This window comes from Somniosus microcephalus, chromosome 5, assembly GCF_052327205.1.
Source record: "Somniosus microcephalus isolate GS21.2 chromosome 5, FLI_Smic_1.0, whole genome shotgun sequence".
NCBI classification, from domain to species: Eukaryota; Metazoa; Chordata; class Chondrichthyes; order Squaliformes; family Somniosidae; genus Somniosus; species Somniosus microcephalus.
The window spans coordinates 18,239,053-18,252,170 of record NC_140991.1 but is presented as its reverse complement, the minus strand read 5'-3'; the positions used below and the strand labels follow the sequence as shown (position 1 = coordinate 18,252,170).

General features: G+C 55.2%; 1 protein-coding gene across 3 annotated transcripts in view; it reads left to right on the top strand.

The window, feature by feature from the left end:
• plcd1a (phospholipase C, delta 1a) overlaps positions 1-13,118 on the top strand; it is a 181,625-nt gene that overhangs the window by 156,251 nt on the left and 12,256 nt on the right. For all 3 annotated transcript variants that reach the window (XM_085987393.1, XM_085987394.1, XM_085987392.1), the window contains one exon: positions 4,346-4,495. In XM_085987393.1, coding sequence (XP_085843519.1) covers positions 4,346-4,495 — 150 coding nt within the window. The remainder of the gene's footprint in view (positions 1-4,345; positions 4,496-13,118) is intronic.

Sequence of the window (13,118 nt, the reverse complement as noted above, 5' to 3'; positions counted from 1 at the left end):
TAGACACACCCTTTATATACAGCACTGTACGGAGCTAGACACACCCTTTATATACAGCACTGTACGGGGCTAGACACACCCTTTATATACAACACTGTACGGGGCTAGACACACCCTTTATATACAGCACTGTACGGGGCTAGACACACCCTTTATATACAGCACTGTACGGTCAGGGCTAGACACACCCTTTATATACAACACTGTACGGGGCTAGACACACCCTTTATATACAGCACTGTACGGGGCTAGACACACCCTTTATATACAGCACTGTACGGGGCTAGACACACCCTTTATATACAGCACTGTACGGAGCTAGACACACCCTTTATATACAGCACTGTACGGGGCTAGACACACCCTTTATATACAGCACTGTACGGGGCTAGACACACCCTTTATATACAGCACTGTACGGGGCTAGACACACCCTTTATATACAGCAGTGTACGGGGCTAGACACACCCTTTATATACAGCACTGTGCGGGGCTAGACACACCCTTTATATACAGCACTGTACGGGGCTAGACACACCCTTTATATACAGCACTGTACGGGGCTAGACACACCCTTTATATACAGCACTGTACGGTCAGGGCTAGACACACCCTTTATATACAGCACTGTACGGGGCTAGACACATCCTTTATATACAACACTGTACGGGGCTAGACACACCCTTTATATACAGCACTGTACGGGGCTAGACACACCCTTTATATACAGCACTGTACGGTCAGGGCTAGACACACCCTTTATATACAGCACTGTACGGAGCTAGACACATCCTTTATATACAACACTGTACGGAGCTAGACACACCCTTTATATACAACACTGTACGGGGCTAGACACACCCTTTCTATACAGCACTGTACGGGGCTAGACACACCCTTTATATGCAGCACTGTACGGGGCTAGACACACCCTTTATATACAGCACTGTACGGGCCTAGACACACCCTTTATATACAGCACTGTACGGGGCTAGACACACCCTTTATATACAGCACTGTACGGGGCTAGACACATCCTTTATATACAGCACTGTACGGGGCTAGACACACCCTTTATATACAGCACTGTACGGGGCTAGACACACCCTTTATATACAGCACTGTACAGGGCGAGACACAGCCTTTATATACAGCACTGTACGGGGCTAGACACACCCTTTATATACAGCACTGTACGGAGCTAGACACACCCTTTATATACAGCACTGTACGGAGCTAGACACATCCTTTATACACAGCACTGTACGGGGCCAGACACACCCTTTATATACAGCACTGTACGGGGCTAGACACACCCTTTATATACAGCACTGTACGGGGCTAGACACACCCTTTATGTACAACACTGTACGGGGCTAGACACACCCTTTATGTACAACACTGTACGGGGCTAGACACACCCTTTATATACAGCACTGTACGGAGCTAGACACACCCTTTATATACAGCACTGTACGGAGCTAGACACACCCTTTATATACAGCACTGTACAGGGCTAGACACACCCTTTATGTACAACACTGTACGGGGCTAGACACACCCTTTATATACAGCACTGTATGGGGCTAGACACACCCTTTATATACAGCACTATACGGGGCTAGACACACCCTTTATATACAGCACTGTACGGGGCTAGACACACCCTTTATATACAGCACTGTACGGGGCTAGACACACCCTTTATATACAGCACTGTACGGGGCTAGACACACCCTTTATATACAGCACTGTACAGTGACTAGACACACCCTTTATATACAGCACTGTACGGGGCGAGACACACCCTTTATATACAGCACTGTACGGGGCTAGACACACCCTTTATATACAGCACTGTACGGAGCTAGACACACCCTTTATATGCAGCACTGTACGGGGCTAGACACACCCTTTATATACAGCACTGTACGGAGCTAGACACACCCTTTATATACAGCACTGTACGGGGCTAGACACACCCTTTATATACAACACTGTACGGGGCTAGACACACCCTTTATATACAGCACTGTACGGGGCTAGACACACCCTTTATATACAGCACTGTACGGTCAGGGCTAGACACACCCTTTATATACAACACTGTACGGGGCTAGACACACCCTTTATATACAGCACTGTACGGGGCTAGACACACCCTTTATATACAGCACTGTACGGGGCTAGACACACCCTTTATATACAGCACTGTACGGAGCTAGACACACCCTTTATATACAGCACTGTACGGGGCTAGACACACCCTTTATATACAGCACTGTACGGGGCTAGACACACCCTTTATATACAGCACTGTACGGGGCTAGACACACCCTTTATATACAGCAGTGTACGGGGCTAGACACACCCTTTATATACAGCACTGTGCGGGGCTAGACACACCCTTTATATACAGCACTGTACGGGGCTAGACACACCCTTTATATACAGCACTGTACGGGGCTAGACACACCCTTTATATACAGCACTGTACGGTCAGGGCTAGACACACCCTTTATATACAGCACTGTACGGGGCTAGACACATCCTTTATATACAACACTGTACGGGGCTAGACACACCCTTTATATACAGCACTGTACGGGGCTAGACACACCCTTTATATACAGCACTGTACGGTCAGGGCTAGACACACCCTTTATATACAGCACTGTACGGAGCTAGACACATCCTTTATATACAACACTGTACGGAGCTAGACACACCCTTTATATACAACACTGTACGGGGCTAGACACACCCTTTCTATACAGCACTGTACGGGGCTAGACACACCCTTTATATGCAGCACTGTACGGGGCTAGACACACCCTTTATATACAGCACTGTACGGGCCTAGACACACCCTTTATATACAGCACTGTACGGGGCTAGACACACCCTTTATATACAGCACTGTACGGGGCTAGACACATCCTTTATATACAGCACTGTACGGGGCTAGACACACCCTTTATATACAGCACTGTACGGGGCTAGACACACCCTTTATATACAACACTGTACGGGGCTAGACACTCCCTTTATATACAGCACTGTACGGAGCTAGACACATCCTTTATATACAGCACTGTACGGGGCTAGACACACCCTTTATATACAACACTGTACGGGGCTAGACACACCCTTTATATACAGCACTGTACGGAGCTAGACACATCCTTTATATACAGCACTGTACGGGGCTAGACACACCCTTTATATACAGCACTGTACGGGGCTAGACACACCCTTTATATACAACACTGTACGGGGCTAGACACACCCTTTATATACAGCACTGTACGGGGCTAGACACACCCTTTATATACAGCACTGTACAGGGCTAGACACACCCTTTATATACAACACTGTACGGGGCTAGACACACCCTTTATATACAGCACTGTACGGTCAGGGCTAGACACACCCTTTATATACAGCACTGTACGGGGCTAGACACATCCTTTATATACAACACTGTACGGGGCTAGACACACCCTTTATATACAGCACTGTACGGAGCTAGACACACCCTTTATATACAGCACTGTACGGGGCTAGACACACCCTTTATATACAGCGCTGTACGGGACTAGACACACTCTTTATATACAGCACTGTACGGGGCTAGACACACCCTTTATATACAGCACTGTACGGGGCTAGACCCACCCTTTATATACAGCACTGTACGGGGCTAGACACACCCTTTATATACAGCACTGTACGGAGCTAGACACACCCTTTATATACAGCACTGTACGGGGCTAGACACACCCTTTATATACAGCGCTGTACGGGACTAGACACACCCTTTATATACAACACTGTATGGGGCTAGACACACCCTTTATATACAGCACTGTACGGTGAGGTGCGTGTGCACGTGTCTTCAAAGCAAGGCCCTAAAGGGTTACCGATTGAGTAGTTAGTGTTGCTGGAGACTTAATTCATTCTTGGGATATCGGCTCGCCGGCAAGGCCGGTATATATTGCCCATCCCTCGTTGCCCTATATGACTGAGTGGATCCGAGGCCAGGTTGGTGTGCGACTGGAGTCACCTAAAGGCCCAGACCGGGTAAGGACGGCAGGTTTCCTTCCCTAAAGGACATTAGTGAACCAGTTGTGCTTTTAAAGATAATCTGACAGCTTTCACGCTCACTGTTACTGACCACCGTTTTTTTGTATTTACAGATTTATCTAATTTCAGACTGAGTTCCAATTCTCAAACTGCTGGTGGTGGGATTTGAACCTTTGTTTCTCTCAATAACACCACCGCGACATGGGCGTGGACTAAACCATTTCACGATTATTTTTTTTTTTTCTTTGTATCATTGCAGGGTTTAACCCCATGTGGAATGCGCACTTCCAGTTCAACGTGACTGTTCCTGAACTGACACTCGTTCGATTTGTGGTCCAGGACTACGACTTGTCCTCCAGGAATGATTTCATCGGACAATTCACGCTGCCGTTCAGCAGCCTGAAACTAGGTACCGTATTGCTGCTTGTAGTGGGCACTCTTTTAAAAAAAAATTTTTTTAAACCCAATGAGGCACGTCCCCTGCTCCTGCGAAGCCAGACCGCGCAGCGCCGCAATCTGTCGGGACGTGGGCTCCCAGCGGTTCAGGGAGCGAGAGGCCGTCTAGGCATTCTCTCACCAGCACTATAGGTTTCAGCTGCCCTCCCGGCCAAACCGGGACACATTTGTTCCACCGCCACCCGCCTCCTCAGCCAACCTGAAATGAAAACCAGACACTAGGGCCGAGTAAAGTCACAGCGATTCTGATACAGGAGTCATTTCGAACCTGAAGCTTTCCTCCCGCCCCACAAATTATTTTCAGTTTCATAGAATCTTGCAGCACAGAAGGAGGCCGTTCGGCCCTACGTGCCTGCGCCGGCTCTTTGGAAGAGCCGTCCAATTAGTCCCACTCCCCCGCTCTTTCCCCCTAGTGCCCCTGCTGATTTTTCCCCTTCGAGTATTTGTCCAATTTCCTTTTGAAAGTTACTGTTGAATCTGCTTCCGCCGCCCTTTCAGCCTGTGCTTTCCAACCTCCGAAGCGAGAGTGCTACCAACTGACATTCGTAACAACTTACTGCGTTAAAAAAAAGTCTATACGTCTCCCCTCCTGGTTCTTTTACCAATTACCTTAAAATGATGCTGCTGGTTTATTGGAGAGTTATCCCACCCAGCGGGGAGCTGAGCCAGGCTGGACAGGGAGGTTCCCAGGTCAGGACCGGGTTAACCTGATCTCCGCTACATTTGTTGGTAGCAGCACTGCATTTGGGTTCAGTGCCTGTCCTCCCCACACACCCGGGCTGGAGAGAGGAGAGCTGGTATTCTGGGGTAAAGAGTGTCCCGGGCTGGAGAGAGGAGAGCTGGTATTCTGGGGTGAGGAGTGTCCTGGGCTGGAGAGAGGAGAGCTGGTATTCTGGGGTAAAGAGTGTCCTGGGCTGGAGAGAGGAGAGCTGGTATTCTGGGGTAAAGAGTGTCCTGGGCTGGAGAGAGGAGAGCTGGTATTCTGGGGTAAAGAGTGTCCTGGGCTGGAGAGAGGAGAGCTGGTATTCTGGGGTGAGGAGTGTCCCGGGCTGGAGAGAGGAAAGCTGGTATTCTGGGGTGAGGAGTGTCCCGGGCTGGAGAGAGGAGAGCTGGTATTCTGGGGTAAAGAGTGTCCCGGGCTGGAGAGAGGAGAGCTGGTATTCTGGGGTAAAGAGTGTCCCGGGCTGGAGAGAGGAGAGCTGGTATTCTGGGGTGAGGAGTGTCCCGGGCTGGAGAGAGGAGAGCTGGTATTCTGGGGTGAGGAGTGTCCCGGGCTGGAGAGAGGAGAGCTGGTATTCTGGGGTGAGGAGTGTCCCGGGCTGGAGAGAGGAGAGCTGGTATTCTGGGGTAAAGAGTGTCCCGGGCTGGAGAGAGGAGAGCTGGTATTCTGGGGTAAAGAGTGTCCCGGGCTGGAGAGAGGAGAGCTGGTATTCTGGGGTAAAGAGTGTCCCGGGCTGGAGAGAGGAGAGCTGGTATTCTGGGGTGAGGAGTGTCCCGGGCTGGAGAGGGGAGAGCTGGTATTCTGGGGTAAAGAGTGTCCCGGGCTGGAGAGAGGAGAGCTGGTATTCTGGGGTAAAGAGTGTCCCGGGCTGGAGAGAGGCGAGCTGGTATTCTGGGGTGAGGAGTGTCCCGGGCTGGAGAGAGGAGAGCTGGTATTCTGGGGTAAAGAGTGTCCCGGGCTGGAGAGAGGAGAGCTGGTATTCTGGGGTAAAGAGTGTCCCGGGCTGGAGAGAGGAGAGCTGGTATTCTGGGGTGAGGAGTGTCCCGGGCTGGAGAGAGGAGAGCTGGTATTCTGGAGTGAGGAGTGTCCCGGGCTGGAGAGAGGAGAGCTGGTATTCTGGGGTGAGGAGTGTCCCGGGCTGGAGAGAGGAGAGCTGGTATTCTGGGGTAAAGAGTGTCCCGGGCTGGAGAGAGGAGAGCTGGTATTCTGGGGTAAAGAGTGTCCCGGGCTGGAGAGAGGAGAGCTGGTATTCTGGGGTAAAGAGTGTCCCGGGCTGGAGAGAGGAGAGCTGGTATTCTGGGGTGAGGAGTGTCCCGGGCTGGAGAGAGGAGAGCTGGTATTCTGGGGTGAGGAGTGTCCCGGGCTGGAGAGAGGAGAGCTGGTATTCTGGGGTGAGGAGTGTCCCGGGCTGGAGAGAGGAGAGCTGGTATTCTGGGGTGAGGAGTGTCCCGGGCTGGAGAGAGGAGAGCTGGTATTCTGGGGTGAGGAGTGTCCCGGGCTGGAGAGAGGAGAGCTGGTATTCTGGGGTGAGGAGTGTCCCGGGCTGGAGAGAGGAGAGCTGGTATTCTGGGGTAAAGAGTGTCCCGGGCTGGAGAGAGGAGAGCTGGTATTCTGGGGTGAGGAGTGTCCCGGGCTGGAGAGAGGAGAGCTGGTATTCTGGGGTAAAGAGTGTCCCGGGCTGGAGAGAGGAGAGCTGGTATTCTGGGGTGAGGAGTGTCCCGGGCTGGAGAGAGGAGAGCTGGTATTCTGGGGTAAAGAGTGTCCCGGGCTGGAGAGAGGAGAGCTGGTATTCTGGGGTAAAGAGTGTCCCGGGCTGGAGAGAGGAGAGCTGGTATTCTGGGGTGAGGAGTGTCCCGGGCTGGAGAGGGGAGAGCTGGTATTCTGGGGTGAGGAGTGTCCCGGGCTGGAGAGAGGAGAGCTGGTATTCCGGGGTAAAGAGTGTCCCGGGCTGGAGAGAGGAGAGCTGGTATTCTGGGGTGAGGAGTGTCCCGGGCTGGAGAGAGGAGAGCTGGTATTCCGGGGTAAAGAGTGTCCCGGGCTGGAGAGAGGAGAGCTGGTATTCTGGGGTGAGGAGTGTCCCGGGCTGGAGAGAGGAGAGCTGGTATTCTGGGGTGAGGAGTGTCCCGGGCTGGAGAGAGGAGAGCTGGTATTCTGGGGTAAAGAGTGTCCCGGGCTGGAGAGAGGAGAGCTGGTATTCTGGGGTAAAGAGTGTCCCGGGCTGGAGAGAGGAGAGCTGGTATTCTGGGGTAAAGAGTGTCCCGGGCTGGAGAGAGGCGAGCTGGTATTCTGGGGTGAGGAGTGTCCCGGGCTGGAGAGAGGAGAGCTGGTATTCTGGGGTAAAGAGTGTCCCGGGCTGGAGAGAGGAGAGCTGGTATTCTGGGGTAAAGAGTGTCCCGGGCTGGAGAGGGGAGAGCTGGTATTCTGGGGTGAGGAGTGTCCCGGGCTGGAGAGAGGAGAGCTGGTATTCTGGGGTGAGGAGTGTCCCGGGCTGGAGAGAGGAGAGCTGGTATTCTGGGGTGAGGAGTGTCCCGGGCTGGAGAGAGGAGAGCTGGTATTCTGGGGTAAAGGGTGTCCCGGGCTGGAGAGAGGAGAGCTGGTATTCTGGGGTAAAGAGTGTCCCGGGCTGGAGAGAGGAGAGCTGGTATTCTGGGGTAAAGAGTGTCCCGGGCTGGAGAGAGGAGAGCTGGTATTCTGGGGTGAGGAGTGTCCCGGGCTGGAGAGAGGAGAGCTGGTATTCTGGGTGAGGAGTGTCCCGGGCTGGAGAGAGGAGAGCTGGTATTCTGGGGTAAAGAGTGTCCCGGGCTGGAGAGAGGAGAGCTGGTATTCTGGGGTAAAGAGTGTCTGGGCTGGAGAGAGGAGAGCTGGTATTCTGGGGTAAAGAGTGTCCCGGGCTGGAGAGAGGAGAGCTGGTATTCTGGGGTGAGGAGTGTCCCGGGCTGGAGAGAGGAGAGCTGGTATTCTGGAGTGAGGAGTGTCCCGGGCTGGAGAGAGGAGAGCTGGTATTCTGGGGTAAAGAGTGTCCCGGGCTGGAGAGAGGAGAGCTGGTATTCTGGGGTGAGGAGTGTCCCGGGCTGGAGAGAGGAGAGCTGGTATTCTGGGGTGAGGAGTGTCCTGGGCTGGAGAGAGGAGAGCTGGTATTCTGGGGTAAAGAGTGTCCCGGGCTGGAGAGAGGAGAGCTGGTATTCTGGGGTAAAGAGTGTCCCGGGCTGGAGAGAGGAGAGCTGGTATTCTGGGGTAAAGAGTGTCCCGGGCTGGAGAGAGGAGAGCTGGTATTCTGGGGTGAGGAGTGTCCCGGGCTGGAGAGAGGAGAGCTGGTATTCTGGGTGAGGAGTGTCCCGGGCTGGAGAGGGGAGAGCTGGTATTCTGGGGTAAAGAGTGTCCCGGGCTGGAGAGAGGAGAGCTGGTATTCTGGGGTAAAGAGTGTCCCGGGCTGGAGAGAGGAGAGCTGGTATTCTGGGGTGAGGAGTGTCCAGGGCTGGAGAGAGGAGAGCTGGTATTCTGGGGTAAAGAGTGTCCTGGCTGGAGAGAGGAGAGCTGGTATTCTGGGTTAAAGAGTGTCCCTGGGCTGGAGAGAGGAGAGCTGGTATTCTGGGGTAAAGAGTGTCCCTGGGCTGGAGAGAGGAGAGCTGGTATTCTGGGGTGAGGAGTGTCCCGGGCTGGAGAGAGGAAAGCTGGTATTCTGGGTGAGGAGTGTCCCTGGGCTGGAGAGAGGAGAGCTGGTATTCTGGGGTAAAGAGTGTCCCGGGCTGGAGAGAGGAGAGCTGGTATTCTGGGGTAAAGAGTGTCCCGGGCTGGAGAGAGGAGAGCTGGTATTCTGGGGTGAGGAGTGTCCCGGGCTGGAGAGAGGAGAGCTGGTATTCTGGGGTGAGGAGTGTCCCGGGCTGGAGAGAGGAGAGCTGGTATTCTGGGGTGAGGAGTGTCCCGGGCTGGAGAGAGGAGAGCTGGTATTCTGGGGTAAGAGTGTCCCGGGCTGGAGAGAGGAGAGCTGGTATTCTGGGGGTAAAGAGTGTCCCGGGCTGGAGAGAGGAGAGCTGGTATTCTGGGGTAAAGAGTGTCCCGGGCTGGAGAGAGGAGAGCTGGTATTCTGGGGTGAGGAGTGTCCCGGGCTGGAGAGGGGAGAGCTGGTATTCTGGGGTAAAGAGTGTCCCGGGCTGGAGAGAGGAGAGCTGGTATTCTGGGGTAAAGAGTGTCCCGGGCTGGAGAGAGGCGAGCTGGTATTCTGGGGTGAGGAGTGTCCCGGGCTGGAGAGAGGAGAGCTGGTATTCTGGGGTAAAGAGTGTCCCGGGCTGGAGAGAGGAGAGCTGTATTCTGGGGTAAAGAGTGTCCCGGGCTGGAGAGAGGAGAGCTGGTATTCTGGGGTGAGGAGTGTCCCGGGCTGGAGAGAGGAGAGCTGGTATTCTGGGAGTGAGGAGTGTCCCGGGCTGGAGAGAGGAGAGCTGGTATTCTGGGGTGAGGAGTGTCCCGGGCTGGAGAGAGGAGAGCTGGTATTCTGGGGTAAAGAGTGTCCCGGGCTGGAGAGAGGAGAGCTGGTATTCTGGGGTAAAGAGTGTCCCGGGCTGGAGAGAGGAGAGCTGGTATTCTGGGGTAAAGAGTGTCCCGGGCTGGAGAGAGGAGAGCTGGTATTCTGGGGTGAGGAGTGTCCCGGGGCTGGAGAGAGGAGAGCTGGTATTCTGGGGTGAGAGTGTCCCGGGCTGGAGAGAGGAGAGCTGGTATTCTGGGGTGAGGAGTGTCCCGGGCTGGAGAGAGGAGAGCTGGTATTCTGGGGTGAGGAGGTGTCCCGGGCTGGAGAGAGGAGAGCTGGTATTCTGGGGTGAGGAGTGTCCCGGGCTGGAGAGAGGAGAGCTGGTATTCTGGGGTGAGGAGTGTCCCGGGCTGGAGAGAGGAGAGCTGGTATTCTGGGTAAGAGTGTCCCGGGCTGGAGAGAGGAGAGCTGTATTCTGGGTGAGGAGTGTCCCGGGCTGGAGAGAGGAGAGCTGGTATTCTGGGTAAAGAGTGTCCCAGGCTGGAGAGAGGAGAGCTGGTATTCTGGGGTGAGGAGTGTCCGGGCTGGAGAGAGGAGAGCTGGTATTCTGGGGTAAAGAGTGTCCCGGGCTGGAGAGAGGAGAGCTGGTATTCTGGGGTAAGAGAGTGTCCCGGGCTGGAGAGAGGAGAGCTGGTATTCTGGGGTGAGGAGTGTCCCGGGCTGGAGAGAGGAGAGCTGGTATTCTGGGGTGAGGAGTGTCCCGGGCTGGAGAGAGGAGAGCTGGTATTCCGGGGTAAGAGTGTCCCGGGCTGGAGAGAGGAGAGCTGGTATTCTGGGGTGAGGAGTGTCCCGGGCTGGAGAGAGGAGAGCTGGTATTCGGGGGTAAAGAGTGTCCCGGGCTGGAGAGAGGAGAGCTGGTATTCTGGGTGAGGAGTGTCCCGGGCTGGAGAGAGGAGAGCTGGTATTCTGGGGTGAGGAGTGTCCCGGGCTGGAGAGAGGAGAGCTGGTATTCTGGGGTAAGGAGTGTCCCGGGCTGGAGAGAGGAGAGCTGGTATTCTGGGTAAAGGAGTGTCCCGGGCTGGAGAGAGGAGAGCTGGTATTCTGGGGTAAAGAGTGTCCCGGGCTGGAGAGAGGGAGAGCTGGTATTCTGGGGTGAGGAGTGTCCCGGGCTGGAGAGAGGAGAGCTGGTATTCTGGGGTAAGAGTGTCCCGGGCTGGAGAGAGGAGAGCTGGTATTCTGGGGTAGAGAGTGTCCCGGGCTGGAGAGAGGGAGAGCTGGTATTCTGGGGTAGAGGAGTGTCCCGGGCTGGAGAGAGGAGAGCTGGTATTCTGGGTGAAGGAGTGTCCCGGGCTGGAGAGAGGAGAGCTGGTATTCTGGGGTGAGGAGTGTCCCGGGCTGGAGAGAGGAGAGCTGGTATTCTGGGGTAAGGATGTGTCCCGGGCTGGAGAGAGGAGAGCTGGTATTCTGGGGTAAAGAGTGTCCCGGGCTGGAGAGAGGAGAGCTGGTATTCTGGGGTAAAGAGTGTCCCGGGCTGGAGAGAGGAGAGCTGGTATTCTGGGGTGAAAGAGTGTCCCGGGCTGGAGAGAGGAGAGCTGGTATTCTGGGGTGAGGAGTGTCCCGGGCTGAGAGAAGGAGAGCTGGTATTCTGGGGTAAGGAGTGTCCAGGGCTGGAGAGAGGAGAGCTGGTATTCTGGTGTAAGAGTGTCCGGGCTGGAGAGGGAGAGCTGGTATTCTGGGGTAAAGAGTGTCCCGGGCTGGAGAGAGGAGAGCTGGTATTCTGGGGTGAGGAGTGTCCCGGGCTGGAGAGAGGAGAGTGTATCTGGTATTGGGATGAGTGTCCGGGCTGGAGAGAGGAGAGCTGGTATTCTGGGTAAAGAGTGTCCCGGGCTGGAGAGAGGAGAGCTGGTATTCTGGGGTGAGGAGTGTCCCGGGCTGGAGAGAGGAGAGCTGGTATTCTGGGGTGAGGAGTGTCCTGGGCTGGAGAGAGGAGAGCTGGTATTCTGGGGTAAGAGTGTCCCGGGCTGGAGAGAGGAGAGCTGGTATTCTGGGGTAGGAGTGTCCCGGGCTGGAGAGAGGAGAGCTGGTATTCTGGGGTAAGGAGTGTCCCGGGCTGGAGAGAGGAGAGCTGGTATTCTGGGGTAAGGAGTGTCCCGGGCTGGAGAGAGGAGAGCTGGTATTCTGGGTGAGGAGTGTCCCGGCTGGAGAGAGGAGAGCTGGTATTCTGGGGTAAAGAGTGTCCCGGGCTGGAGAGAGGAGAGCTGGTATTTGGGTGAGGAGTGTCCCGGCTGGAGAGAGGAGAGCTGGTATTCTGGGGTGAGGAGTGTCCGGGCTGGAGAGAGGAGAGCTGGTATTCTGGGGTGAGAGAGTGTCCCGGGCTGGAGAGAGGAGAGCTGGGTATTCTGGGGTAGAGAGTGTCCCGGGCTGGAGAGAGGAGAGCTGGTATTCTGGGGTGAAGAGTGTCCCCGGGCTGGAGAGAGGAGAGCTGGTATTCTGGGGTGAGGAGTGTCCCGGGCTGGAGAGAGGAGAGCTGGTATTCTGGGTGAGGTGTCCCCGGGCTGGAGAGAGGAGAGCTGGTATTCTGGGGTGAGGAGTGTCCCGGGCTGGAGAGAGGAGAGCTGGTATTCTGGGGTAAGAGGAGTGTCCGGGCTGGAGAGAGGAGAGCTGGTATTCTGGGGTGAGGAGTGTCCCGGGCTGGAGAGAGGAGAGCTGGTATTCTGGGGTAAGAGTGTCCCGGGCTGGAGAGAGGAGAGCTGGTATTCTGGGGTGAGGAGGTCCCGGGCTGGAGAGAGGAGAGCTGGTATTCTGGGGTGAGGTGTCCCGGGCTGGAGAGAGGAGAGCTGGTATTCTGGGTGAGAGTGTCCGGGCTGGAGAGAGGAGAGCTGGTATTCTGGGGTAGAGTGTCCGGGCTGGAGAGAGGAGAGCTGGTATTCTGGGTGAGGAGTGTCCCGGGCTGGAGAGAGGAGAGCTGGTATTCTGGGGTGAGGAGTGTCCCGGGCTGGAGAGAGGGAGAGCTGGTATTCTGGGTGAGGAGTGTCCCGGGCTGGAGAGAGGAGAGCTGGTATTCTGGGGTGAGGAGTGTCCGGGCTGGAGAGAGGAGAGCTGGTATTCTGGGTGAGGAGGTGTCCCGGGCTGGAGAGAGCGAGAGCTGGTATTCTGGGGTAGAGGAGTGTCCCGAGGACTTGGAGAGAGGAGAGCTGGTATTCTGGGTGAGGAGTGTCCCGGGCTGGAGAGAGGAGAGCTGGTATTCTGGGGTGAAGAGTGTCCCGGGCTGGAGAGAGGAGAGCTGGTATTCTGGGTGAGGAGTGTCCCGGGCTGCAGAGAGGCAGAGCTGGTATTCTGGGGTAGAGGAGTGTCCCGGCTGAGGAGAGGAGAGCTGGTATTCTGGGGAGAGGA